The sequence below is a fragment of the Canis lupus genome, chromosome 13, assembly GCF_003254725.2.
Source record: "Canis lupus dingo isolate Sandy chromosome 13, ASM325472v2, whole genome shotgun sequence".
NCBI classification, from domain to species: Eukaryota; Metazoa; Chordata; class Mammalia; order Carnivora; family Canidae; genus Canis; species Canis lupus.
Genome location: NC_064255.1, coordinates 48,081,052 through 48,108,744, shown reverse-complemented (window position 1 = coordinate 48,108,744; position 27,693 = coordinate 48,081,052). Strand labels below are relative to the sequence as shown.

At 40.7% G+C, this 27,693-nt stretch overlaps 2 protein-coding genes across 16 annotated transcripts in view; one reads left to right on the top strand and one right to left on the bottom strand.

The window, feature by feature from the left end:
- The window catches only part of CLOCK (clock circadian regulator), a 142,632-nt gene extending 125,754 nt beyond the window's left edge, over window positions 1–16,878 (top strand). For all 14 annotated transcript variants that reach the window (XM_049092969.1, XM_025435856.3, XM_025435855.3 and 11 more), the window contains 2 exons: window positions 4,724–4,979; window positions 7,860–16,878. In XM_049092969.1, coding sequence (XP_048948926.1) covers window positions 4,724–4,979; window positions 7,860–8,039 — 436 coding nt within the window. In that variant the 3' untranslated portion in view covers window positions 8,040–16,878. The remainder of the gene's footprint in view (window positions 1–4,723; window positions 4,980–7,859) is intronic.
- TMEM165 (transmembrane protein 165) overlaps window positions 16,559–27,693 on the bottom strand; it is a 25,084-nt gene continuing 13,949 nt past the window's right edge. Inside the window, exons 3-6 of one of the 2 annotated variants that reach the window (XM_025435858.3) lie at window positions 22,506–22,681; window positions 21,788–21,970; window positions 18,411–18,516; window positions 16,559–17,538 (exon numbers count right to left, since the gene is read on the bottom strand). In XM_025435858.3, coding sequence (XP_025291643.1) covers window positions 17,462–17,538; window positions 18,411–18,516; window positions 21,788–21,970; window positions 22,506–22,681 — 542 coding nt within the window. In that variant the 3' untranslated portion in view covers window positions 16,559–17,461. Of the gene's footprint in view, window positions 17,539–18,410; window positions 18,517–20,151; window positions 21,714–21,787; window positions 21,971–22,505; window positions 22,682–27,693 lie in introns of those variants that run through there. The other variant, XM_049092970.1, reaches the window with a different exon arrangement.

The following is a 27,693-nucleotide window of genomic DNA, read 5'->3' as shown; positions in this document are numbered from 1 at the left end:
TCTTGTCTCACATTTAGATCTTTCATCCATTTTGAGTTCATCTTTGTGTATGGTGAAAGAGAGTGGTCTAGTTTCATTCTTCTGCATGTGGATGTCCAATTTTCCCAGCACCATTTATTGAAGAGACTGTCTTTTTTCCAGTGGATAGTCTTTTCTCCTTTGTCGAATATTAGTTGACCATAGAGTTGAGAGTCCACTTCTGGATTCTCTATTCTGTTCCATTGATCTATGTGTCTGTTTTTGTGCCAGTACCACACTGTCTTGATGACCACAGCTTTGTAGTACAACCTGAAATCTGGCATTTTGATGCCCCCAGCTATGGTTTTCTTTTTTAAAATTCCCCTGGCTATTCGGGGTCTTTTCTGATTCCACACAAATCTTAAAGTAATTTGTTCCAACTCTGAAGAAAGTCCATGGTATTTTGATAGGGATTGCATTAAACGTGTAAATTGCCCTGGGTAACATTGACATTTTCACAATATTAATTCTTCCAATCCATGAGCATGGAATATTTTTCCATCTCTTTGTGTCTTCCTCAATTTCTTTCAGAAGTATTCTGTAGTTTTTAGGGTATAGATCCTTTACCTCTTTGGTTAGGTTTATTCCTAGGTGTATCTTATGCTTTTGGGTGTAATTATAAATGGGACTGACTCCTTAATCTCTCTTTCTTCCATCTCATTGTTAGTGTATAGAAATGCCACTGACTTCTGGGCATTGATTTTGTATCCTGCCACACTGCCAAATTGCTGTATGAGTTTTAGCAATCTTGGGGTGGAGTCTTTTGGGCTTTCCATGTAGAGTATCATGTCATCGGCGAAGAAGGAGAGTTTGACTTCTTTGCCAATTTTGAATGCCTTTTATTTCTTTTTGTTGTCTGATTGCTGAGGCTAGGACTTCTAGTACTATGTTGAATAGCAGTGGTGAGAGTGGACATCCCTGTCTTGTTCCTGATCTTAGGGGAAAGGCTACCAGTGCTTCCGCATTGAGAATGATATTTGGTGTGGGCTTTGCATAGATGGCTTTTAAGATGTTGAGGAATGTTCCCTCTATCCCTACACTCTGAAGAGTTTTGATCAGGAATGGATGCTGTATTTTGTCAAATGCTTTCTCTGCATCTAATGAGAGGATCATATGGTTCTTGGTTTTTCTCTTGCTGATATGATGAATCACATGCTGATATGATGAATCACATTGATTGTTTTATGAGCGTTGAACCAGCCTTGCATCCCGGGGATAAACCCTACTTGGTCATGGTGAATAATCTTCTTAATGTATTGTTGGATCCAATTGGCTAGTATCTTGTTGAGAATTTTTGCATCCATGTTCATCAGGGATATTGGTCTATATAATTCTCCTTTTTGGTGGGGTCTTTGGTTTTGGAATTAAGGTGATGCTGGCCTCATAGAACGAGTATGGAATTACTCCATCTCTTTCTGTCTTTCCGAACAGCTTTAGTAGAATAGGTATGGTTTCTTCTTTAAACATTTGATAGAATTCCCCAGGGAAGTCATCTAGTTGGCCTGAGTCTTAAAGAGTAGGCTTTGGGTGTTTGTGTGTCAGGGAGTCTCAGAAGGGTGTTCTAAACAAAAGGTGTTCTAAACAAAGCCACAGAAGTGAGAATTAAGTAGTTTGAAGAATGTCTCTTGGTGCTGGAGATGGATGAAATAGTCTCATCACATTTTATCAGAGAGCAGTTTGGACAATTTTTTTTAAGATTACAAAGAAATGAGCATTTAGTATTTCTGTGCCTAAGCCACTTTGTAAATGTTACTTTATCTTTGGGCATAATTCTTCATATATGAATTTTTTATTCTTTTATACATATTTTTTTGCATTAAGTAATACATTTGGTCCTGAAGTGTATATGAAATAGAGTATTTTATTTTCAGGATTTGGTATGAATTCCCCTGATAGGTTTGAAAAACTAGACAAAGACCATACAAAATCAGAAAAACTACAGGCTAATTTCACTCATGAATTTAGATATAAAAATCTTCAACAGAATATTAGCAAACAATGGACTGCCTGGCTGGCTCATTCAGAAGAGCCTGGAACTCTTGATCTTGGGATTGTGATTTCAAGCACCATGTTTGGTTGTATAGATTACATAAATGAATGAGTGAATGAATGAATTTTAAAAACTGGGAAAAAAAAGATTTGGTATGGATTCAAAAATAGATTTATTTTGTCTTATAGACCACATAAATAATAAAGTACATTTCTGCTAACTGTAATACCATTATATACTTTACACAGTTTATCACTGCAGTAATGTCCTGGTCCATTCACAGTGGAGTCATACCTCTGTAATGGCCAATGTTAGAAACTAACTTCATTGCACAGAAGGGGCAAATAGAAATAATATTGTTCCCCGAACAGGCATCATTTTTTGTTGTTGCTTTTTTATTAAAATAGAAGAAGGAAGGTGGGGAGGGAGCAAATATTAGTGAAGTCTAACACAATGTGGGTACTATGCTGCATTGATGAATTTATAAATTGAAGGTACTTTTATTCATTGTTAGAACATCATTTAATTTTGAACTGTGTTTATAAAATACAACTTGCAGTGTAAGTATCATCTGTAAGCCTAGAGAGGTTTTTAAAAATTAGGGAGGGAGACAGAACATGAGAGACTTATGAGGGAGACAGAACATGAGAGACTTCTAACTCTGGGAAACGAACTAGGGGTGGTAGAAAGGGAAGTGGGCGGGGGGTGGGGGGTGACTGGGTGACGGGCACTGAGGGGGGACACTTGATGGGATGAGCACTGGGTGTTATTCTTTATGTTGGCAAATTGAACACCAATAAAAAAAATTAAAAAAATAAAAAATAAAAATCCCTTATGATAGCTCTAAGTTTATTCATGATTAGCAAAATGAACACATGCCACATACATGACTCCCAAGTACCTAGTAATTTTATAAAAAGGAAAAAGATATTTTTTTAACAAGTTTAAAACTTTTTTTCATTGTGGTAAAATATACATGAAGTTTACCATGTTAACATGTACAGTTCATTGGTATTGAGTACATTCATACATTTGTGACCATCATTACCATCAATCTCCAGAACTTTTTTCTTCTTCCCAAACTGAGACGCTATATCCATTGAACAATAAGTCCCTAGTCCTCCTCCACCATTCTGCTTTCTAAACACATAAGTCTTTGAGTTTGACTACTCTAGGTACTCTAGATCAAATGGAATTGTACAATATGTGTGTCTTTTGTGACTGGCTTATTTCACTTGGAACCTTGTCTTCAAGGTTCATCCATGTTGTAGCATGTGCCTGAATTTTATTCCTTTTATTACTTTTTTTAAAGAGATTGATTGATTGGGCAGCCCAGGTGGCTCAGTGGTTTAGTGCCGCCTTCAGCCCAGGGCATGATCCCATGTCAGGCTCCCTGCATGGAGCCTGCTTCTCCCTCTGCCTGTGTCTCTGCCTCTCTGTGTCTCTCATAAATGAATAAATAGCGTCTTTAAAAAAAAGAGAGAGATTGATTTAGTGAGTGGGAATGGAGAGGAACAGGGGGAGGGAGAGAATCTTAAGCAGGCTCCACATTCAGAGCCCCATGGGGGGCTTGATCTCAGGACCCTGAGATCATGACCTGAGCTGAAGTCAAGAATTGCACACCTAACCTACTAAGCCACCCAGGGGTCCTAATTTTATTCCTTTTTAAGGCTAAATAATATTTCATTGTGTGAATATACCATGTTTTGTTTATTCATCTGATGGTCAGTTGGGTTGCATCCATTGTTTTGCTATTGTGAATCATACTGCTATGAACATGAGTGTACAAATATCTGAGATCCTGCTTTCAGTTCTTTTTGCGTATATATCTAGAAATGGAATTGCTGGATCGTGGTAATTTTGTATATAATTTTTTAAGGAACAGTCCTACCATTTTCCATAATAGCACTATTGTAATGTTCCACCAGCAGTGCATGCTCCAGTTTCTCCATATCTACACCAACACTAGTTACTTCCTGTTTGTTTTATAATAGCCATCTGATGGATGTGATATAGTATCTCGTCGTTGTTTTGATTTGCATTTCACTAATGATAGGTGCTGTTGAACATCTTTTGATTTGCTTGTTGACCATTTGTGTATCTTATTTAGAAAAACATCTATTGAAGACCCTTGCCCATTTTTTAATCACATTGTTGGTGAGTTATAGGTTGCTTTATATATTCTAGTTATTAACCCCTTATTGGATATATGATTTGCAGATAATTTCTCCCACTCTCAAAGGGTTTCTCTTTCCCTTTGATACACAAAAGTTTTTAATTTTGATGTCCAGTTTATCTATTTTTTCTTTTGTTTGTGCTGTTAGCATCCTGTCCAAGAAATCACTGCCCAATCCAGTGTCCTGAAACTTTCCCCCTTTTTTCCTAAGAGTTTCATAGTTGTAGCTCTTAAGTTTAGTGCTTTAATCCATTCTGAGTTAATTTTTGTATGTGGTGTAAGGTAAAGGTCCAGCTTCATTCTTTTGCATGTGGATATCCAAAAAATTTATATTTTGTGATCATTTCGTTTTGCTATATATATTTTTGTTTTACTGGTATTCCCAGAGGAATCCTTAAAAACAAATATGAAACAAAATTGGAATGTACACCTTTTAAAAACTAAACTGACAATATCATTGGATATATCTTAGTGTTTAGCCCGCTGCCTTTTATAACCTATGCCTTATACTTCTGACTCCCTTTCTTTCCTCTTAACAGATTTTCTCAAGGTCAGCAGCTCGTGACCAAATTAGTAACTGCGCCTGTAGCTTGTGGGGCAGTGATGGTACCTAGCACAATGCTCATGGGTCAGGTGGTGACCGCCTACCCTACTTTTGCTACACAACAGCAGCAGTCACAGACACTGTCAGTCACACAACAGCAGCAGCAGCAGAGCTCCCAGGAACAGCAGCTCGCTTCAGTTCAGCAACCGTCTCAGGCTCAGCTGACCCAACCACCGCAGCAGTTTTTACAGGTAACTCTCCCCATGGGGAACTCTCCTGAACCCATTTACTTCTGTATAGTGGAATTAGACATTAAAAAAAGTTTTGGAAGTCATCTGAAAAACCCATAAAAGCTTATTGTACAAGTTAAATTTCTGGAAGGGGAGAAAGCTTGTCCCAGTTAGCTGTTTTTTCTTCCCTTGTTTGGTCTTTGGAAGATTTTAGCTCTGCTGTGGACATACCCAATTGTCTGAACTACTAGATAGAAAAAGTAGCTACTTGCTGTCCACATCAAGGCACTGTATATAGTAGCACTCTGTCTAGCTAGAGTTTCTGGAATTCAGACTCTTTCCTCCTTTTAGTGGCCCATCACACACCACTTCTACATGGCAAAGGTATCAAAAGGGATTTTTAGAAGAATTAGTTATAGGCATTATCTTAAATTACTATGTTGGATTAAATTTTATAATGATTTTGGTTATAAGTTAATGTCAGAGGAGAAATACTGTGGCAGGCTGTATATCATGATTGAGAGTGTGGGCTCTCAAGTCAGGCTGCCCTGAGGTTGAGTCACTGCTATGCTACATACTGTGTGACCTTTGGCAGGTTACTTACTAAAATTCTGTTTCTTTATCTATAGTATGGAGATGCTAATAGTTCATACCTCATGGGTAAACAATACATGTAAATCACTGAAGATAGTTACAAGGTACAGAACTAGCTGTCATTTATGAGCAATGTTTTGATTAATGTAGTAAACACCCAGATTAAATATGTAGACACATATTTCATCACATATCCCATGTATCAGTAGACTAGATCTACTTATCTAAAGAAATGGAAGGGGATCCCTGGGTGGCGCAGCGGTTTAGCGCCTGCCTTTGGCCCAGGGCGCGATCCTGGAGACCCAGGATCGAATCCCACGTCGGGCTCCCGGTGCATGGAGCCTGCTTCTCCCTCTGCCTGTGTCTCTGCCTCTCTCTCTCTCTCTGTGTGTGACTATCATAAATAAATTAAAAAAAAAAAAAAAGAAATGGAAGAAAGTTACCTATGTTGTGATCCTCAGCTAGGAATTCAGCAGGATACATTTCTGGACCTTAGTACCCTCCCTGGAGTACACAGTAGCAGATTATGACATCTGAAACCCAGCTTTTTCCCTTCTGGCCTACGGAGAGCAATTTTGAATAAAGGCTAGCCCAGATATGTGCTGGAGATGATTCCATGCAGGCCAGCCACATACATACATACTCTGGGAGTTTTAGAGTTACACAACATACGGTGTGATTAGAAGATTCAGTATTATACTGTATACAGGGGCATACATATGTCATTAATTTATCACCCTTCGTATTATGGTGCTAATAGAGTTCTTAACTTGGTGATAACAGAAAATTAAAACAGATTAGTTGCCTAAATATCTCTGAGTCGTACTGACAGTCCCTTAGACCTTAAGACTGTATTGCAGCTATTAATGACAAGGTTAGCTATTGTTACAAATGAATTAATGACAATAATTTATAACAAGTTATAAACTATTATCTAGAGGAAATAATACTCAGAATTGAGCAAAACCTTAAAGAAGTTGCTTAAGATCAAGTCTTCTAAATCTATCAGGGAACAAAGGCCCTTAAAAGAACACTGTTTTCTCCCTCACTTCTGAAAAAGAATTCCAAAGACATGGGACCCCCTAAAGAAATAAGATGAGCAGCACCATTTAGAATACGCTTCTGTGTAGATAGTAAATACACAGTTTGTCTTCTTTGATCATGTAACCTCCGGCTCCAAAATATGCCTCTGTTGTAATCCTGTAAGGCTCACAAATATCCTGAGTTCTTTATGTTACAAAAACTTCTCCTAAATCACAGAAGTCCAGAATAACAAAAGCTTTCTAGGTCCTTGGCAAAGATTAAGGTTCAAGGATCTGTCCTTCTGTGTGTATGCTTATATGTGGGCGTGGGTGCACACATGTCATTTATATGTATTTGCAAAAATCTCCCATCACAGTCCTATGTTTAGATTAGGAGCCCTGCATCAAGTTGTGTTGTCAGTGGGAAGAAAGGACATTCATTGTAAAAATCCACTTTCTTTGGGCTAATTTTCTTTGTATCACCAGAAATAGTAATCAGATGAAACAGGTTCAAGGAGTTGAGACTTGGCCCAGGGTTACACAGTTAATAAATGGCAGAGCACAATTCACATCCAGACCTTCTGATCTGAAGATCCTGTGTCCTTGTTTGGCTTGTTTGTTTGTTTGTTTTACACCGCACTGCTACATATAGGACTTAAGGCTCTAACTTTGCCCTCATTTTTGTGGTACTTCTAAATAATAGTGATGTTAACATTTAATCTTCATATAAACCCAATGTGGAGGCACTGTGTTTATTTTGTAAATCAAGAAACTGAGCCCCAGAGAAGAGAATAGTTTGAGTAAGTCCCCTGTCTAGGAAATGGGTTAGCCAGAGTTTGAACCCAGGGGCCAATGCTCTCGGCTACTGAAGTGCTGCTCTGACCTCTGAACAAGCCTGTGCAGAAGGCATTGTCATTTGACCTCAGTATTTGTTTCATGTGTTCTTGGCTCTGCTTACATTTTACTGTGTTTAAAATTGTGGTCTTTAGGATCTGTAAAGGGAAAAACTGTGGTTTGTCTCAAGACGTAGATTTATTTCTACAACAAAAGATATCTAGCTCAGATTCCTTAAAAAATAAATTAAAAATTCTGTATTTTCAAAAAGAAGGGAAGCCTCATAAATCTTTTCCAAACTATTGTTTTTAAATAAGAGGTCAAAAAGGATGTAGGTTATGTGGAATTTAAGGATTCTGTCCCTATCTAGGGTAAAAAAAACTTGAGTAAATCTTAATGTAATCAGTGTAACTGGGGTAAAGCCATATTGTATAATGCATTTGTCTTTTAGACTTCAAGGTTGCTCCACGGGAATCCTTCAACTCAGCTTATCCTCTCTGCTGCGTTTCCACTACAACAGAGCACTTTCCCTCAGTCGCATCACCAGCAGCACCAGTCTCAGCAACAGCAGCAGCTGAGCCGGCACAGGACTGACAGTGTGACCGATCCTTCCAAGGTTCCGCCACAGTAGCGCACACGCCTCCTCTCGGACCTCGGGGGAGGAAGGGCTTGTCCCATAACAGTTGCTCAGATGATCTGAGGCTAGAAGGAAAAGTTCCAGCAGTTTCACAAGATGCAGTATTGAATGTTGTAGTTTCTGGAATTCGTTAGCAGGGAAAATGCTGCCTAGTGCTACAGATGTATATTAAATACCAGCCAGCAGGAGATGACCATGGGGCCATAGCCAATTCTGACAGTGTTTTACTTGCCCAGTTATTTTTTTGATGGAAAGAGTATATTGCCAAATGTTAAGAAGCTCAGCTATGAAACATGACCTCCAGTCAATGAGAAAGGCACTAACAATGTTAGTAACTTTTAGTGGTTCTGTGCCTGTTTTCGAGTGTTACAGAGGACACACCACTGTCATGTCAGGGGTTGCTTACAATGATGCCATGAAGGCAGTCCAGTAGACCCAGTAGGCCCCCTCTCCCCTTTCCCCTTTCCTCTCCCTTTTCAGATAATGATTGGATAGTAATTAATTTCAGAATGTTGTGTGGTTCAAATTCTCTATGTACAGATGCTGTAAAAAAATTATGTATGTGTCTGGATAAAAGGAGAGAAAGCAAAACATTTTGTAAGCTGCATGAAAGCATTATCTCCTCTTAGGTATATTTCCTTAGATTCTGACACCATGTGCAAACTAGTAGGTTCTCTGTTTCCCCTTATGTTTACAACACAATAGTGTTCTACTCACTTTTCCGGGGCACAAGGCTTTTTGTTCATACTTTGGCTGTGATGTCACAGTTTGTTCAGTGAGGTATGATGTGCTGCTGGGAATGGATATTTTTTTCTAGGTTAAATTATTGAAACAACAGGATTTTCAAGTTACTCAGAAATATCCCTCATTTCATTAATTTTCATTTATGTTTGAAAATAGGATTTGCACTGCTTTATTTTAGGTGGTTGGAAGTTTTGGTCACATATTTTGATATAGTTCATAGTTGGAAATAGTTGTGTAAACGGCTTTCAATAAGCCTGAAAGTCATTTCAAGAATGTTCCAGTTATAGGAGTAAAATTTGCACACAAAAGATTTTAGGCACTTTTTAACATTCTCACTGGTGGGAATTTTAACTTTTAGGATTTGTTGGGATCTTTTTATTATCCTTCACAATTTCAATGCTTCTTTTAGTCAGAAATGATTCAGGGTTATTTGAGGGGAAAAAAAAACCCATAGTGCCTTGATTTTGATTCAGGTGATAACTCACCATCTTGAACTCATTGTCTGGTTTCAGTAGCAGTTTTGAAACCTTAGTACATTTTTAACAGCATGTGGGTGTCAGTGCCATTATGATTCTCCTAAGTTCCCATGAAGACTGCTTTGAGTCTCTTGGACTGGAGGTAGAAGTAACTTAGGAATAAAAGGTGACATCCTAACACTATCAGTCACTGATGTGATCACACAACTGTTTTCCTAAATCAACATCTTCCTTCCAAGCTAAACAGACAGTTAAGAACTACCTGTAAATATTTTCTCAATAGGATCTTGATAGTCCACAAAGAAAAAAGGAGTGGGAATTGGCTTTGCCTTCACCATAACACTAGAATATTGTAACTCACATGCTTTCTAAACATGCACTAAGATTTCATTTGGCAATATTAGATTCTAAAGGTAATAAATTCCAACATAAATTACATTTAAAAAGCATTTTATAGATTTTTATGGTACTAATAATTAAATTTACAACTATAGAGCAAAGGAAGATTTATGGAAATACCGTATTAGAATATCAAAGATTATTATTGCAAAAAGGGAGAATAGCAAGCTGTAATGAATCAAAATTGATCTTAAAAAGAGTATGTATAACAGAACTATGGTTGTTAAACAGAAAAAGGTTTTGAGCAATGAAAATAACCTACTACAGAATTGCTCTTAAGCTCAGTTCTTAAGACTTTCCTGTCCTCTACTTTGCTCTCCTCCCGAAGGGATGTACTTTGTCTTTCTATAGACAATTGTACCTGGCCACACTTAAATTAGGAAGTTAGAGTGAAAAAGAAAATAACCAAAGAAAGTTGGTACCTACCCTTCTACAAAGGAAGTGTCACTAGATACCAATCAATAATTAACATATCAAGAAGCTCCTCTTCTAGCTAAATGATCTGGATGAAGAGATTTCTGACTTTCTCATGAATGTCAAGAATAGTTGTCAGTGTGTGTGTGTGTAACTTGAGCATAGGTGCACATAGACGGAATTGACAACAGTAGAATATGGCAACAGTATTAATTTTCTCCCCTTTCAAATTGCCTTTCTCAACCTTATCATGCCATTCCATATATATATCTGAGTTGTGCCTCATTTTTTTATTGGCAATATCTAGTGGTATGGATCACAGAAGATCTGAAGAACTGTTATATTAAGATTTATCCTCTAAATACCATATTTACAAGGAAAGATGGTCAACTGTGAGTACTGTGTACTTAGGTTAACGAAGGCAAAGCGTAAGGCAAGCCACAAGGCCAATCTGTAGGTAGACTATTCACATTCTCAACAGTTCCTTCAAGTATCTTCCATCCTCATAAATATTTGGAAAGGAGAGTTAGATAAAATGTTGTTTTATAATTCCTGTTGTTCCTCACAGCTCATTTTCACCCTGCTTAGAATGGATTGCTGAATAGAGAGGAACAGCTGGCTGCTTTCCCTCTGCTTGTCCGTACGAAGTCGAAGAGCTAGTAAGCACCATCTGCTTCCGTTCCTTTTGTGCTTTCCTCCCGCTTTCCTTGCACTTGGGCCCAGAGCTGTCCCTACCCCTCCCGCCCCCTGCCATCATTGAGACTTGAGTGTTCTGGTGAAGACTCGGCCTTCGCCTGTTCTTCATGTCTGTAGCCAAAGTTGTTCCTTAAAATCCCAAATCTGTGTAATGAAGAAATACCAAATAGAGACACTTTGCAGCTACTTAAAAGTCCTTCCCTTCCCTCCGCTTTACTCTCATGGAGATTAGTTTTTTCCTGAAAATAATTTTATTCTGAGTGGCACTTTTTAGGTAAGAAATTCTCTTGAAGCAATGGGAAAAGGTCTGCTGCTCTGCCGTCACCCTGCTTTGGACGGCTGTGGCACTGCTGTCATGTTGTTCAGCAACTCGAGTGAGGACTGCGAGGATCAAAGTGCTGCTAAGAGTGGTGTCAAACCTAGACACTCAAAAGTTACTCCGGTTTTGGGGTAGAATGTATTGGACAAAAAGCAAATAGGAGGGATGGGGATTGCACAAGAGCAAATACCACCGTTCAGTCTCTGAACTGTGTCCTAAGCTGAGGGGGTGATTTGAGCCCCGTGCTCTGCATTGTCACTTAAATCTGGTTCAGGAATGTACTAGAAATAAAAGGATGCCAGTGACTGAACAGTTGTATGTTATAGAATCCTCAGTGCAGAATAGTGAAAATGCTGTTTTTGGTTTCAGAAGTGCTAGAGTCTTCTGGTCATTGCCTTAAAGCTGTTTGCTTGCAGTTAGTTCAGGGCACGGAGGGACGCAGCTCAGTGCAGGGCATCGTGCTAGAGGGAGAGGAGTCTGTTCAAGAAGCCTTAGGAAGGGGCCCTTTAAAATAGTACTTTCTCTGGCTCCACACAGGTGAAATTATTGTAAACTGGATATTACTCGATTTGTTTTCTGATGTTTCCACTACAGTGAGGTAAACCTTTTATTTAAAGTGGAATGCAAATAGCATTTTACTCTAGTATTGCTCATTTCTACCTTTTTTTCCTCTATTTCTTTGATGATTGAAAGTTTGTTGGTGAACATTTGTGTAAAACTCATTCAAGTCTATAACCTCTCCAATATCTGTGACCCTACTACTCTTAGTCCTTGGGAGTCAGTGTTGGAAGGTATAAACACTGGATATTACTATTGCTGAGTGAGTCTAGCCAGGAGTAAGTGGATTGGAATTTTCAAATAGTGGAAAAGAAAGAGCACAAAGGCACTTGCCATTTTAATAGTGATTAGAAAAAGAGACCCTTTTAAGTTTGTTTGGGTTGGGTGAGCATTCCTCTGAAAGGAGCTTCTGAAATAAATGCAAAGGAAAAGAGTCGACTATTTTTATAGCATATTTAATATATTTGTATATAACTATGAATATAGTAGGAACCCTCCACATGCCTCCCACTTTTCTAATTTACTCCCCCTTTTGCCATAGCACTAGCATAGCCTCATCCGCATGGGTAACGTGCCTATCGTCAGCCTACCAAAAGATAGTGCTGCTGCTTTCTGAGACAGGTGAGAGGACCCAACTCTCATGCCCGGGGATCCTTTCTGTAGGAATAGCACACACTCTTCAAACAACATACCACAGTCTGAAAGCATCATTTTGAAATGTAACAAGCACTTTATTGCAACTATTCATTTTGATAAAGTTTATTATCTTAGGCATTACCATTTCTAAAGGATCCCCAAATCATCACTTAGGTGAAATTTTAAAATGACACATTTCTGAGAAATGTTTAGATCCAGTGAACCGTAGCAGGTTTATGGGAGTGATTTCAAGGTAGCCAAATGAATTTTGACTTTGGTTTTGAATGTGGTGGAGTCAGGAGATAGTATATGCCTAGTTCCATTTCGACACTATTGTAAACCTATCTTGCCTATTGTGTGGACACCAAAAGAGACCAATGAGCCTGTTTATTTTCAGAGGTCTAGGAAAATTGCAACAGTGTGAATAGATGTGTAGAACTAACCTAAAAGTGATTGGTAGTAATATTTTAGAATACAATACTTTCACGAATTATTCTGGGTGTTTTAAATGTGCTCTGAAATGTTGGCATGTCATTTCAGTGTTTCCATTTGAATTGCTCTTGTAATATTTTTGCACAAAAAGGACTGAGAAAAAAGACTACTTCGGTTGAAGAAAAGTATAATTTGGTCTTATTTTTAAAATGTCCCCTGTGGAAACTGTGGGGATGAATTTCGTTGGTATAGTTATTAATTCAGGATATTTAAAACAGTATTGAACAGCTCACAAGAAATTAAGCCAACGTGGACATTTAAAAATTAAAACTTTCTTTCCATGTGACTGTTTTTGCATATTTTTCCCCTTGTCGTAATTTAACACTACATTCCTTGTTTTTCGTAAATAAAATAATACTTTGCAGGTTCTGCTTTGAGTATTTAACAATATTTTGTAAGTTGCCTGGGTTTTCCTAGGGAAACAGTCTTTAGTGAAATAGGATATAGTTTATGAAGAGACTGTTTTAAGTGGAATTCCATCACCACCACCAGCAAACACTGAGGTGCTGCATTAAGTGACAATCAAAATAGTGAGTATTTATGGAAGAATTTAGAAAGTGATTTTTAAAGACGCAATTGCTTTGAAAGCAGTTCTCTGGGTTTCTTGAATGAAAATGGCTAAATGTATTTATTTATATTTTAAAATATCTTCGTGTTGTTTTCTCATCAAAGTGATTTCACATTGTCATGTATTTAATTTGTGGTTTGTTTTGTTTGCTTTGTAATCTTTTAAAGAACTGACTCTTCTTATCTGGGGCTCAGTCTCTAGCCTTCATGAGGACTCTCCCTGGGCCAATCCAAATCTGTTTTACTTCGGGACGGCAGTGGAGGGACAAAGCCAGATGGTCCTTGCACTTCCTTCCTGTTCTCAATTAAATTAATAATGAAAAAATAAAGGTAACTCCTTCCAAATCTGCTTTGTATAGCTCCAGCCTTTTTCTAGTTTCACTTGCTGCCTTTTCTATTTTATGGGTACTTTTTATATGACCGCTTCCCCAACGCAGCCAAAGGCCAGTATGACGGAACTGATGGCACACATCACCTCTGTTTTGCCCATTTGGGAAAATGTTTGTAAGACGATCAGCATCTTCTAATGGCCGTCACTATCATGTCCGTACAAAAATCCATTTAAAGTCCTTAAATATAGGTGGAACAATGTATGTGCACTGTACTCTCTACAAAAAATGTTTGCTGTCTTTATATAGCATACTGTTACACGCTAGCTATACGGTTTGCTTGGTCCTTTAAGAACAAAAGTCCTCCATACACAGCACTGTCCACTACAGTAGTGTCTGACCGTTCAAAGCCTAGAAATTTGAGGATACTCCTTTACCTAGTATGTGTTGGAACAGAATTCTCCACGCCAGGGCTCCCCGAGCAGCTCCTGAATCTCACAGGCCAGGTACAGGGCATACTGTCTAGCTGTTGGAACGAACCCCTTAGAGAATGGTAATTAAAGCACGTCAACCACAAGTTGGATTTAGTATTGTAAAAAATGTTGAACTCTGAGGGTTACATTGAAAATGTGATTTTTCAAATGTATGCTTTTAAATTTTTGAGGAAACAAACTGTGACATCGCTTTAAAAATGACATTCAAATGTTTTATGTGTGTTTTGAGTTGGTCTGTAACTGGTGCAAATTCACTGCTGGCAAGGGTTGTGCCAGTACTCGAGTTAAAATGGAAGGAAAACTCTATTATGCTTAGACAGATGTGTTCTATGTAACTAGACAATCATCATGAAGCAAAAAAAGTTGGCCAGGAAATGTCCTTTGGTTTTGTTTTTTTTTTTCATGTCAGCCAGAACAGCTGTAATTCTCAGACCATTCTAGAATTATTTTGAGATCTATTTTACTATGGCGTAAGTTGGGGAAGGGCCTCGGTATGGCACTCGCACATTCACTCTATGTAGAGATTGAAGCCCAAAGATGAGTCACATTCAGTGCTGTACTGAAACCAGTTAGTGCAAAAAAAAAGTTTTATCTTTGTAAATTTTTGTTAACATCAGTTAGTGGCTGTAAAAACATACACCAAACTCTTTCTAATGTTCTGTGTGGTTCTTGGTGTGCTACTCTTGACATTTCTGTCCTTACTGCTTGGTTCTTGGTTTTAAATAAAAATTAGATGTAGCCCATTGTTCTTAACTTCCAGAAGAGTAGAGTTATAAGTGGCTAGCCGATCTTAAGAATACCTACACTTTTCCTAAAGCAAACATTTAACTGAAATCCAAATTGATTTACAAAAATGAGACTGACATTTCCTAGGTAGGTATTGTCTTCTGCCCAAATCCTAAATTGCACAGAAGCAAGAAGGGATAGCGAATGGTTTCAATGGTGCTACATTAGGTTTTCTGATTTTCATGAGCTGTGTTTAGAAATACAATATTATATATAATGTGGATCATTTTGTTACCAACTTAATGTTGATTGCCATTTCAATTTGGTGTTACAATTGGTTACACTTGTTTTTCAGAGCTGTCCTTTGAGAAGAGGTAAAATGTTTTTATTAGCCTACCTCCACTCAGGCCTCTTGGTGTATGATCATTTCTCCAGGTTATGATGTGCATAGTTTTTTAAAACCACATGTACTATTATTATAATGCTTTCCCATAGACTTTTGTAATGTATTCAGAACCTAAAATCCTAGCAAAAGAGCCAAGCAGTAGCATTGGTTGTTTTTTTGTTGTTTGTTTTTCTTTTGGTAAATGTAAAAATAATTAGATCCAGACTTTGTTTCCTTATTCAATTTTAAAAATAAAAAATACCTCAGTGCTGTTTTTCAGTATCACCTGCATTTCTCAAAAAATAACACCCGCTTTATGTGGCACATAACTTGTAAGAATCACGTTATTTTGGATTTTAAAGGAAGACTATTAAATATTTTAAAATCAATACCAATGACATTTTCTTTTCTTTTTTATTCAGCAGTAGAGTATAACAGTATTAGCCATTTGTACCTTGTAGCTTCAAGTCTGAGCTACCAAATTCTGTGAGTAGTTCTGTCCTGTTACAAGATTGTGGTGCCTCAGAAAGCTACGCTGTTATTCAAGTATCTAGCTGATTCTCCGCTGGACCACTACTAGGCCCAGGCTGGGATGGTCCCAGCTACTTTCTAACAAGAAATTATCCTTTCTGTTCCAGGAAGAAGGTAGAATGTAACTACTTGGCTGCTGGGTGTATAACAATGGAAAGTAGTAGTAGGGGACAGACAGACTAACGGTGTAGTCTGGAGACTTAACCTGAAATTTCTCTGAAGAGTTTTATTTTCACACACAGGCATCGTGTTTACTACCCTGTAATGGCCCTTGTTACGGTGGCTGGAGAACTCCTTAGGAAGTTTCCAAAAGCGACTCCTCAGTATGTGCTACTGCTCCTTGTAAGAGGCTGTTTACTCCCTGGCAGGGCTGCTGCACGGGGGAACCGCACACAGGCGCCGGGAGACGCGGTGCTGCTGTTTGCAGAGAACAGTAATCGTTAGACTACACTGACGTAAGCGTGTCACTAACGGTGTGAGGAGGTCGCCTTCCCCTGGTGGTCACGGGCCCTAGAACGAAACCGGGTGGCTGACATACCGCTCTACTATACAACTTTTTTTCTTTAATCTTGTTAGAACCTACTGTGTCCCAGAGCTGTATGAGGATTAAAGTGAGACGGCGCTTTAGAAGAGGCTTTGCTCCTGCTTTTGTAACATCAACTTTAGAAGCTGGTCTATAACTGTTAATACTGCTTTGATAAATTATTGTTACAGACTCACTTATATAACACACAAGGGAAAACAAGCTCTGGTCATACGGCTTTTATTTACACTGTATCTATGTTACATTGTTTATTCAATATAGAAAAAATATGAATACACTCATAGTATTCTCTTGTAATTTAGTAATTCCACATTGTCAAATATTGACTGTTTTCATATTGGGTTTGTCACCCAATTTAAAGAAAAAAAAAAAAAGGGAGAACGGACCTGGGAAACAATTCTCATCCTGTTACAGTAATACGTTACCTTAAAAAAGAAAAAAAGTAATTTTTAAAAGGCTTGTGATTACACTGCTTTCTGGCTTAAGGAAGTTTTTTTTTTTTTTTTTTAAGATTTTATTTATTCATAAGAGACACAGAGAGAGAGGCAAAGACACAGAGGGAGAAGCAGGCTCCATGCAGGGAGCCCGATGTGGGACTCGATCCCGGGTCTCCAGGATCAGGCCCTGAGCTAAAGGCGGCGCTAAGCCACCGGGGCTGCCCGTAAGGAAGTATTTTAAAAGCTAAAATTCATTCCTCCCAAGGAAAAGTTTAAGGCAAATATCATAAAACACCTCAGTGATCCAGGAGAAAATATGGTCAGTGCTGAAAGAAAACCAAGGGTAGACCTCATTGCACAGTGGTTCTGTGTGTACCGTCTCCCACCTAAAAACCCACAAACACTAAAAGAGAAAGTGACCATATTATTAACATAATTGTACTGAAGAAAAAAATCCACACTTAGAGGTCAGGTTTCTTTTAAAAATCCATGTTGCAAATAGAATCAATGATTTTTTTTTGACATAATACTTTCATTTAAATAGGTCAAACTCACAAATCAATGCTACAAAATACAGTCTTTTCTGTCACTTTTAGTTATAATGTACACTATGTACATAAACATAAGAGTTACCTATCTTAAACGAAATACAAATGAACAAACGGCTTGTTAAAAACCAGAATCGGGACTTATAAACAGTGCAGAAAATGCAAATGCCAAAAATACGATGCCTCCTATGATTGTCACTGTAAGAGAAGAGAAAAAAAAATGAAATAAGGCAAAATTCCTCTATGAGGGAGCTGTTGCCCATTATTCTAATCTGGTGAACTAACCGTGAAAATAAATCATTAGAAACACCCAAACCCCACTTCTACAGCAAAGAATACTTCCTATGCCTGACTGGGCAGGAGTAACCCAGTGCTGCTCCAGCGCGGTTTCCAGAAATGACAATTGTGTTAAAACTGAGACCGTGCTGACAAGCAACAATGGAACCCCAACTCCTCTTAAAAAACTCCGTTATTAAAAGGAACGTTCAACAACCTCCCAACAAGCAAAGAGATTTTTTTATTGCATTTTTAGAGCCTCCCAGCTACACAGGAGCTTTTCAGTGGAATCTGTAAGCGGTCTCCACCTATGAATCCCAATCTTGTAAGACATACTTTTAAGGCCAAGAAGTTTTATTTCCAACTTGATTTTTTTACTTAAATATACCGATAAAAAGTGACAATAAATCCAGTAAGGCTTTTATTTATTTATTTTCCAGTAAGGCTTTTAGATGAATTTGTATTTTACCAGCATCTATGTATGTGAAAAACAGTCCATGTTTGCAATAGCAGAGGCAATGACCTAGACCTCCAAGAGGTCACCGTTTGTTGTAGAGACAGAGCGAACTCCAGAAGTAAAAATTTAGAACTCCTCTTTCTCTCATATCTTAGTAATTCTAAGAGGTAAAACAAATGGCATTTTCTTTGTAATTTAAAAAACAAAAGGGGCACCTGGATGGCTCAAGCATCAGGGTAGTGAGTTCAAGCCCCATGTTGGGCTCCCGGGTGAGTGTGGAGCCTACTTTAAGAAATAGTAAAATTTTAAAAATAAAAATACAAAACCAAAGACTTACCAGTCCTGACAGAGATTTTTTGTGCGATCATTCTTCCTCCGATCACTGCCAATCCAGTACATAAGCAGTGGCCCACCGTGCCACCCACTGCTACGCCATATGGGTCCTAGAAGCAAGTATAACTACCGTTAATTTAAAAGCAGTTGAAACGGTTACCTGAGAACTATTAGCCACTGCAAATGGAGATCAACAACAACAAAGCCTACCGAGCTCTGAAAATCCAAGTGTGTAATCTATGGAACGTGTTCTAGCTAGGAATAGAGCTGAAAGTAGAAGAAAACTGTGTGAGCTCAAAAGCCCTTGGCGCACTCCACCCACAGGTGGTATTTAGCTCTCAAGGGACAAGTGCTGAGGAGACTCCACCTAGACCTCGCCTCGGGCAGGGTCTGCTAGGTCGGCTATCCTGAGGAAACTGAGGAAACGGGGCCAGCCTTTGAGTACAGACCCCGCCTCCCTTCACCGAGTCCTCACCCTCCGTGCTTTAACTCTGTGCCAGGGACGCAGTATTCCTCCAGTGAACGCTTGCTACCACAGCAAAGTGGAGGTGCCTCCGGTGGGGAAGACCAGTGAAGGTTTCCCAGAAGAGCAAGCCCTGGGCAGCCCAGGTAGCTCGGTGGTCTAGCGCCGCCTTCAGCCCAGGGCCTGATCCTGGAGGCCTGGGATCGAGTCCCATGTCGGGCTCCCTGCATGGAGCCTGCTTCTCCCTCTGCCTGTGTCTCTGCCCCTCTCTCTCTCTCTCTCTGTGTCTCTCATGAATAAATAAAATCTTTAAAAAAAAAAAAAAAGGCAGGCCTGCAAAACAGGAAGATTTGACTTTGTTGTATGGGGGAGAGAACACACTAGAAGGCAACAGGCCACCAGTAAGAGACAGCTGCGGAATATGTGACCATCTAATAAAACCTGGTAGAGGTCCAGGTCAGCTCGCGAAGGACCCGATCTATCAGCTTAGAATTTAGGCTTAAGACACTGGTTGGTTTTTAGCTGGCCAGGCCCAGAAGAGAATGAACTGGAAGGGAAGGGAACAAGATTAAAGGCAAGGTGGTCAACGGGGGAGGCTACTGCCTGGATTGGGGTGGAAGCCTGGAGGCACAGAAAAGTGGGCAGATGTGAGAAACTGAGGCGGTGTAGTTGATGGGCCTTAGTGATGAGTGAGAGCTAGGGGTTAGGGAAGAGAAGTACAGGCACGACACCCCTAGTTCTGCCCATGGTTCTCTGGGTGAGGATAATACCAACAGGACTTCAGTGGGAGGAGTGAAGCAAGGTTAGCGGGTGTGGACAGGAGTTAAAAGTGGGGAAGTTCAGGAGCCCGATGAGTTCTGTCTTGAGGAAAGCAGCGGAAGGACCTGAGAAGGCGGCGAAGGAAAGCAGCCCTGAAGGGGTGGCAGAGGGGCCACTTCGAGGCGGGGTGGGGGGCACCCGGGAGAGAGGCGGAAGTGAGGAAGGGGGGACACTCTTACAAGAGCAAACCCCCCTGCATGCCGACTGGCCAGCAGCTCCGCAATTGGGCTGGGAGAAGGGCGGAGGTCCCAGCAACCAGGGGCCGGGAGGCGGGGCCCTGAGGGGGGCTCCTGGGGGAGTGGGGTCCTGCTGGGGGCAGGGGGGACACATGTAGCGCTGTCAACCCATTGGGGGCCCCGAGGCCTCAGCCGGCACCTGCCAAGGGCGGGGTCACCGTGTTTGAAACTGACGCCTGAAAAGTCACTGGATTAAGTAAAATTAAACAGTTCCTTTAATACCAAAGTTTTAAGTCTGTTATTTGCAAAGTTTATTTGATCCTGGAACCTCACCCCCTACTTTTTTCTCCTTTCGTTTTTTGTTTTGTTTTTTGGCTTAGTCACTCATTAACCACTCAAAGGACCCTGTGTTGGAAGCAGGAATGACGTTCAGACTAAAGCCAACGCGCTTCCACACGATTTATGCAAACGACTGGCAAGACACGTCAGGATGGCCGGCACTTCTGCCCGCGGGACGAGGGGCCCTTCCCGAGGCACTGCCCCACGCGGGCGTCAGCAGGCCAGACGCCAGGACCTCTGCCATCCGATCACGCACCCTGCACAGCCACCCCACCATTGAAAGGTCCCGTACTTCCAGGTCCCAACCCTGGCAACCTGAAAGCCAGTAAAAAAGGCCAGAAATCGAGAGAGACAGTAGGGCACAGCCATCACGGTGGCATTTTCAAGGAAAGTGTTAAAATACAGGGCCCGAGTGAAAACCTGACTTCCATTATTTTCCATACAGCAGTTTTGATGCTTGTCTGACAAAGCAGCCCCGGCCCAGCCGTCCAGCCCGGCCCTCAACTCTTGTTTGAAACTGGGGCCTGTGTTCAGGAACTTGCTCCTTCACGGCAGGCGTCTCCCGGGGGCTAAGGACTAACTCAGATCGAGCGTGTTATCTGAATCCTACCGCTGGACTGAAAACTGACGCAACCTAACATACAAAATAGACACAGTTACGGTGTCGGCTACGCTCAAGGAGAGCCGCGAAGGAACCGCAGCACTGCTTTCCGCCACCATCTCCCTGGCTCACCTTCCTGCGTGAGCCATAAGATGCCCCACGGGAAACTAATCTTTCTCAAAAGATTAACATTTTAAAAAACAACCCACCCCCCACCCCCCGCAAAGCTCTCCTTTAAATAGGTGACATTTGACAGCCACGAACAAGATATACAAGAAAAGGTTCGAAGGGAGAGAGCTCCAGCTTCTAGTCCTTGCCCCCCACTACCAACGAGCTTGGCTTTGGATAAGATACCCAGTGTCTGCACCTCAGGTTCTGTATCTTTCGAGCAAAGGAGAGGACAGTGACCGGAAACCTCTTCTAGCTTACCATCCTAGGCCTTAGCATTCCAGGTCTAGGAGGAGCGAAACTGGACATACAGGAACAAGTCAACTGTAACCGCGCTACCCAGAGATAGGCACTGTGACCATCTGATGTCCTGAGGTTTCTGTTCACCGAGGACTGAGTATTCCCAGGGGTACATAGACACTGGTAGATAAACGAACTAATTTCTCATGTGCTGGACAGTTCGGCTGTTTAATGTTCCACCGAATGACAGTTTGTAACGTAACCTGTGCAACGCTTAAGTTCTAAGAAAACACACAGAAGACCAAGTCGGGACAACGGCCACAGTATCACTGTGGCAAAACTGAAGGAAGAGGAGTCAGAGAGAAGCCCAAAGATGGCAATTCCGCTGGGACGCAGAATGCCATCTGACTGTCGAAACCGGAGATGGGCCATCTTAAAGAGAACCAGGATGTTCAGGTCTAACGTCGTCTGGCGTGTGAAGCAGGCCCTCGGCCCAGGGTCCTGTGGAGCAAAGTAACACTGCCGTGCTTAAGCGTCACGGACACAGAAGCAGCTGCTTCTCAAGTACTACCCACCTCTCTAGCTGCCAAAACAATCGTAGTTAGTTGTGAGCGATCACCCCATTCTGCTAAGAACGTTAATGTAAGAGCTTGGACAAAGATGGGGGAGATAAAATGCAGCCATCTTTTCTGAGGTATCGCTGTGCTGGCACCCGTTTCAACATCGCCTGGTCCATTTAAGAGTTTGGTTCGTTGAAACTAAATTAAAAAGAGAGCGAGCGAGACATTAACCCCAGGAAACAAATCAAAATAGTACAAAATCACTTAATCTTTCTTTTAAAAAGGGTTTATATCCTCTGGAATTTGTTCCAAGAAACTAAAATTACGTGACCTCACACTTTTCTTTTGAACCACCTCACACAACAAGCGCTATGTTCCCGATTCTTCCATTCTTCCGCAACAAACAAATCAGTATTTACTGCTCACTTACTATCCTAAATGCTGCGGGAGAAAACATGTCAAATATAAACTATGGTTCCTACTTTGCAGGAGCTCCTAATCCCTGACTGAGGAGCCTGATCCCGAAGGTCAGCATCAGCCCAGCGTCCCTCCCTCCCGGCCACCTCACCCCAGGTCCCATCACAGGCAGCTCTAGGAGGCAAACCCGGCACAAGCTCCTTTTGTGTAGCCCACACCTGTGACACAGAGAGGGTGCACCGCCCACGAGCTCCGGAGTGCTGGCTCTTAGCTGGGTGCTTCTCTGGTCCCGGGATCTAACGCTGCCATGACTTACTTCTTCATCTTTTTTCTTTAACTCCGCTTGAACTTCTTCCAGTTCCTCTTGACCTTCATCTGGACTCATCTTCAAGCCTTCTCGAAGCATTCTAATGCCAAAAATGGCAAATAATGCGGTTGAAACATAGTATGTATACACCCTGGGGATGACTGTGGTGGCATAGCCGAACAAAACTGGAAGAAAATGCAACAGTATGTCCTGTTACTTAGCACATATCGCAAACCAAGCAACAGAACAGTTAACTTTAGAAATCATAATTTAACATTGTTCTCGGGATGCCTTGGTGGCTCAGTCGGTGGAGGGGGAGGCTTTTGATTTCGCTTTGGGTCCTGGGATCAAGCCCTGCATCTGGTTCCATGCTCACTGCAGAGTCTGCTTCAGATTATCTCTCTCCCTCTGCTCCTCCCCAATTCAAGCATACTCACTCGCTCTAAAATAAATAAATCTTAAAAAAAAAAAAAAAAGAAAAAACATTGTTCTGAAGCCGCCTCGAAGCTTATCTTTACGTAAGAAGCTAGTCTAACACATAATAACCTTAAATAATTCCACTTCTTTCCCTCTACCAATGTTGGAACCTTGGATCAAGCCAGTGGCCTAACACAATGAGACCAATGGTCCAGATGAAGACGGCATGTGTTCCACAGGGAGATAATGAACTCCTCTCCAGACACGTTCAGCCAGGGCCTGGCTTGCCACATGTCATGCCGGGCACAGAACTTCAGGTAGAAAGTTAACTTTGACGCCCTCTAAAGATCCTGAGGTCTTACAACTTGGAAGCTATACCACTTTCATATATAAGTGATACTTCATCACAAATCTTTAAATTACAAACTTCTATAAGTAACCCAAACTCTGCTCCTATTTTAAGTATATCTTGTAAAAGAAAATAATTCCTATGCATATATTAAAATAACATTTATGACAGACCCAAACTTACTCTGCTTTAAAATTTATTCAAATTTACTCATTCTTAAAAAAAAATTTACTCTTTCTTTCCTATCATTAAAAAAAGAGGACAAATGTGTAACTCATACAAAAAACTATACTTGGAACCATATCAAGATTCCAAAAAAAAAAAAAAAAAAAAAGATTCCAAATCCTGTGAAACATAAATTACACTAGTATTATCAGTGCAGTGTTTAAAATTTAAAAGCGATGGAAGGGCCAGAGGATGATTCCACATACATAATAAACGCAACTACTCTTCATTTAACATGCTCTTTTAATAAAATGGACACAGCACTTAAAATCTGCCTGAACATCAAATGTACAACCACATAGGTAAAATGTTCCCAGTTCACTGTATTACAAAATTGAAGTTTTTAAAATCATGTTTAGAAATACATCAAATCTATGCTTATGTATACATGTATGTTTTAATTGTATGTATGAATATGTATATCTCCAAATCTGCATATGCACACACAACACAGACATGTATTTTCTAGCTCTCTCCACTGAAAAGGCCAACGAAGCAAAGACATCTCAGTAACGAGTCCACTCTACACAGACCTTGGTTTCTAATAGCATTTCCCCCTAAAAGGCTCGTCAGGAAAACGGCTAATTCCAGGGCTCGGCACTCAGGATACAAGATGAACCTGCATTATCTTGTTAGACTGGAAAGTAAGCCAGAGCAAAAACGATGACAGGAGCACACGATACAAGGACCAGGAGCCAGCTTGCAAGGGCGCCCTCCAGCCAAATCCGGGACAATTGAAGCAATATAGTTGAGTAACTAAAACCCACTGAAAAAATAAATTGCTCAGTTTATACTGACAATACATAGACCAGCCAATGGGATGGGAAGGAGAGCTCTTACTAGTGCAGCACATCAGGGGCCGTGGGGAACAAGGATGGGGCACGAGACCCCGAGACTGTGGTGCAGCCACCAAGGGAACGCGGAGATCACATGAGGATCATCCACTCTAAACATGGGGAAAGAGTATTTATATTGTCCTAAAGACTGCATATTAGTTGCAGGGAAAGAGACAAAGACCATATACAAGAGAAATCTTGACATCAGTGACGGACAGATGGACGTCCTGTTCTATCAGACGTAACACTCTCAAAGGGACTAACACCTATACGGTATTCTGGTCAAGAATGCACGATGTTAATCTAATCACGAGGTGACAGCAGACAAACACAAAATGAGGAGTGATCCATTAAAAAGGGCGGGGGGGGGGGCTGGAATCTTTAAAAAATGTTAACATCGTAAAATACAAGAAAAGGGTGCAGAAATTCCAGATTAAGAGACTAAAAAGAACCAGATGTAATACCTGACCTGGACTCGCTTCTCTATGGGAGGGGAAGAGCTGCCAGAGAAGGGGTCAGGTCCACTGACAAAACTAAAACAGGGATGGCAAAGCTCCTATCAAGTGTCCATGTGTGCGTATACATATAAAATATGTGTAGATGTACATGCGTTATGTATCTATAGATACAGCATGTGTATGTTACAACATATATCTATAAACACATAAATCACTTATGTACATGCACGTACACAATTTTATTTGGATATAGCCAGACAGACAGTTCACAAACACTAAAACAAGTGAGGTAAAATGTTAACAGTGAATCTAGATAAAAAGTATACAGGTGTTCTTTGCATTATTTTATTTTTGCCACTTTGTAAATGTAAAATATTTTCCATAAAAGGTTTTATAATTTAAAAATGGAATCTAAAAAAATAAATAAATAAATAGAAAGATAGATAGATGATTGATAGATAAAAATGGAATCTAGCAATCCTAAGTCTCCTAACTCAGTTTCCTTCTATCTTCAGATACAGATACTTACAGACACCTCCCATGCCATCTTTTCTGCCTGACATCTCTACAAGGAGCAAAAAACTACATGGCTTTATAATTTTTCTTCTCCAGGTTACTGTCCCTCTATTTTCTCTCTTTGGAAATGTTGCCTCGGACACCCAAGCACTTTTGCTCTGGGCACAGTGAGATGTTACTTCTCCGTAAGTGAGGGCTTTGCACTGGTCGGAACAGAGCTACAAAGGTACTGGTCCTTCTACATCTCGGCAATGTTGAGATTCCAAGAAAACTCACGTGGGATGAAGAGAGAGATGTGGGATTCACTGAGAAGCTCAGCGAAAGGACATTAGTGTGAAGAGGGGAAAATGGGATAAAAGTGTGGGGCATATGAATCTTTGGTGACGTGAAATTTTCTCCAGGAGGGACAGAAATCGAACTATAGACACACAGCGTCATAGAAGCCAAGAGAATAAAAAGGTGGGAATGGCCGTGAATGTGGTCTGTGGGGCTCGCTGAAATGAACCTGAACTCTAGAGAGGGAGCCGATCACTGAAGTGATCTTTCCAAAAGTGCCAAAAGCAGACATCAGATTACAGGTGGAGAAAGAGTGAAATGGGAGAAGGGCAGCGTGGGGGTGAAGGGCAGCAGTAACGAAGCCCAGGGGGTACCGAGGGCCAGCACCCCCAAGGGCAGCCGAGCCCTCCACCAGTGGACAGAAGACTCGAGACCCGCAAGTGCACGACCTCCAACCTGGGACCGAGCTGCTCCCAGGATGCAAAGACTTCACAGGGGGATGCGGGTGAAACTTCGGAGAGCAATCTATTTCCTGATGCTGAAGTTGCATAGGTGCTCCTTCCTAAGGGACTCCTCTGCCTGCAAACGTGCTCGACGCTAAGGAGTCAGGCAGGCTCCCCTTCCTCACGTCCCTTCTCCGGCTGCCTTCTGCTCCCTTTACAAGGATGCCTTTTACCCGGGCTTTCTGTGGCGCGTTTCCCTCACAGGATGAGCATATACATCCTCGGGCAGCAGAGGCCGTCTAAAAGACTGGTGTCCTCAGTCAAGGCGTCATAAACCAGACGCGGGGCTTCGGGCCTGCCCCGGCTTAGGCAAGTTTCTGCTAAGGTCCTGACATCAGAAATAATGGCATTACGTTTCTTGGAACTGATGGTCACGGCATGAGAAATGGGGTTTTTTGGCCTTGGCAGGAGTGAGTTTTCACTGAGAGATCGGGCCTCTTTTCTCTCCCCAACCAGCGTAAATAAATGCATTTCCCCCAAGACAGAGAGAGCATCAGAGGAAATCCTAAAGCTCGAGGGGTCTTCTTTCATCCTCCAGCCACTCTCAAAGCAGCTGCCCTGCCTAATCCAGCCACCCATCACCCCCTTCAGAGGAATGCCAAAGCAGATGGTTGTCATGGGGACGTATAGGTCATGTTCACCTAAATTCAAAAACCAAGTCAGATGATTTCTGACAGAAAGCCAGCCTGACTCGGATGATTTACTAGGGACCTCCTAGTCCTAGAACTGCTGCGGCAATCAGGGAGGGTGGCAGGCATTCTTCCACAAACGGAGGGAGCTAAATCTGCAGCGCCAAGCGCTGCCGAAAATGTACTGAAAAGATGTGATGTGATACGATTTTTAAACAAAAATCCTTTACTGGCAAAAGTACAATGAAAAGAACAGTATCCCAATATTCTCAATCGGTTCTAAACAGAGCCAGTTAAACACAGTCCTTCTAAGTAAAGGAGTAACGCGTAAGAACAGTCATTTGATAAATTTCAGAGAAACCTTTTGGTATACTTGGTGGCTTCCAATTCTCTTCTTTCAACAAAATCAACAGTATTTCAAATCTTATTTAGCGTTATTAATTTTTCAGCTGGTAAAGCATTAAAAAACATTTTTGATGACAGACTAGTATATCATTTTAGCTTAAAACTCAGGAGTCCAATGAACGGAGTATCAGTTACAACAAAATTCCTTACTATCTACTTATTTATGTGAATAAAACTTCTCCACCTTTACCTCTATTATTAAAAATAAAGATTAGACTGCAGGATAAACCTTACTTCATATGAACTAATGTAAAAAGCACACTTCTGGGGCACATAGGTGGCTGTCGGTTAAGCATCTGACCTCCATCTCAGCTCAGTTCTCAACCCCACATTGGGCTCCACGCTGGGCATGGAGCCTACTTAAAAATAAATAAAATAAATAAATAAATGAGAAAAAAAAACCAGTTCTATCATTTCATTAAGAGATGCACTTCCAAACTTTTAAAAATGTTTCAGGTAGTGTGATGTATTAGCTAAATATATATAAATGTTTTTGGTTTGTGATATATTTTGCTTCTATCAACTGTGTACTATTAATAACTATGACTTAATCTGTAAAAATACTAACATTGGAGACTTAAAG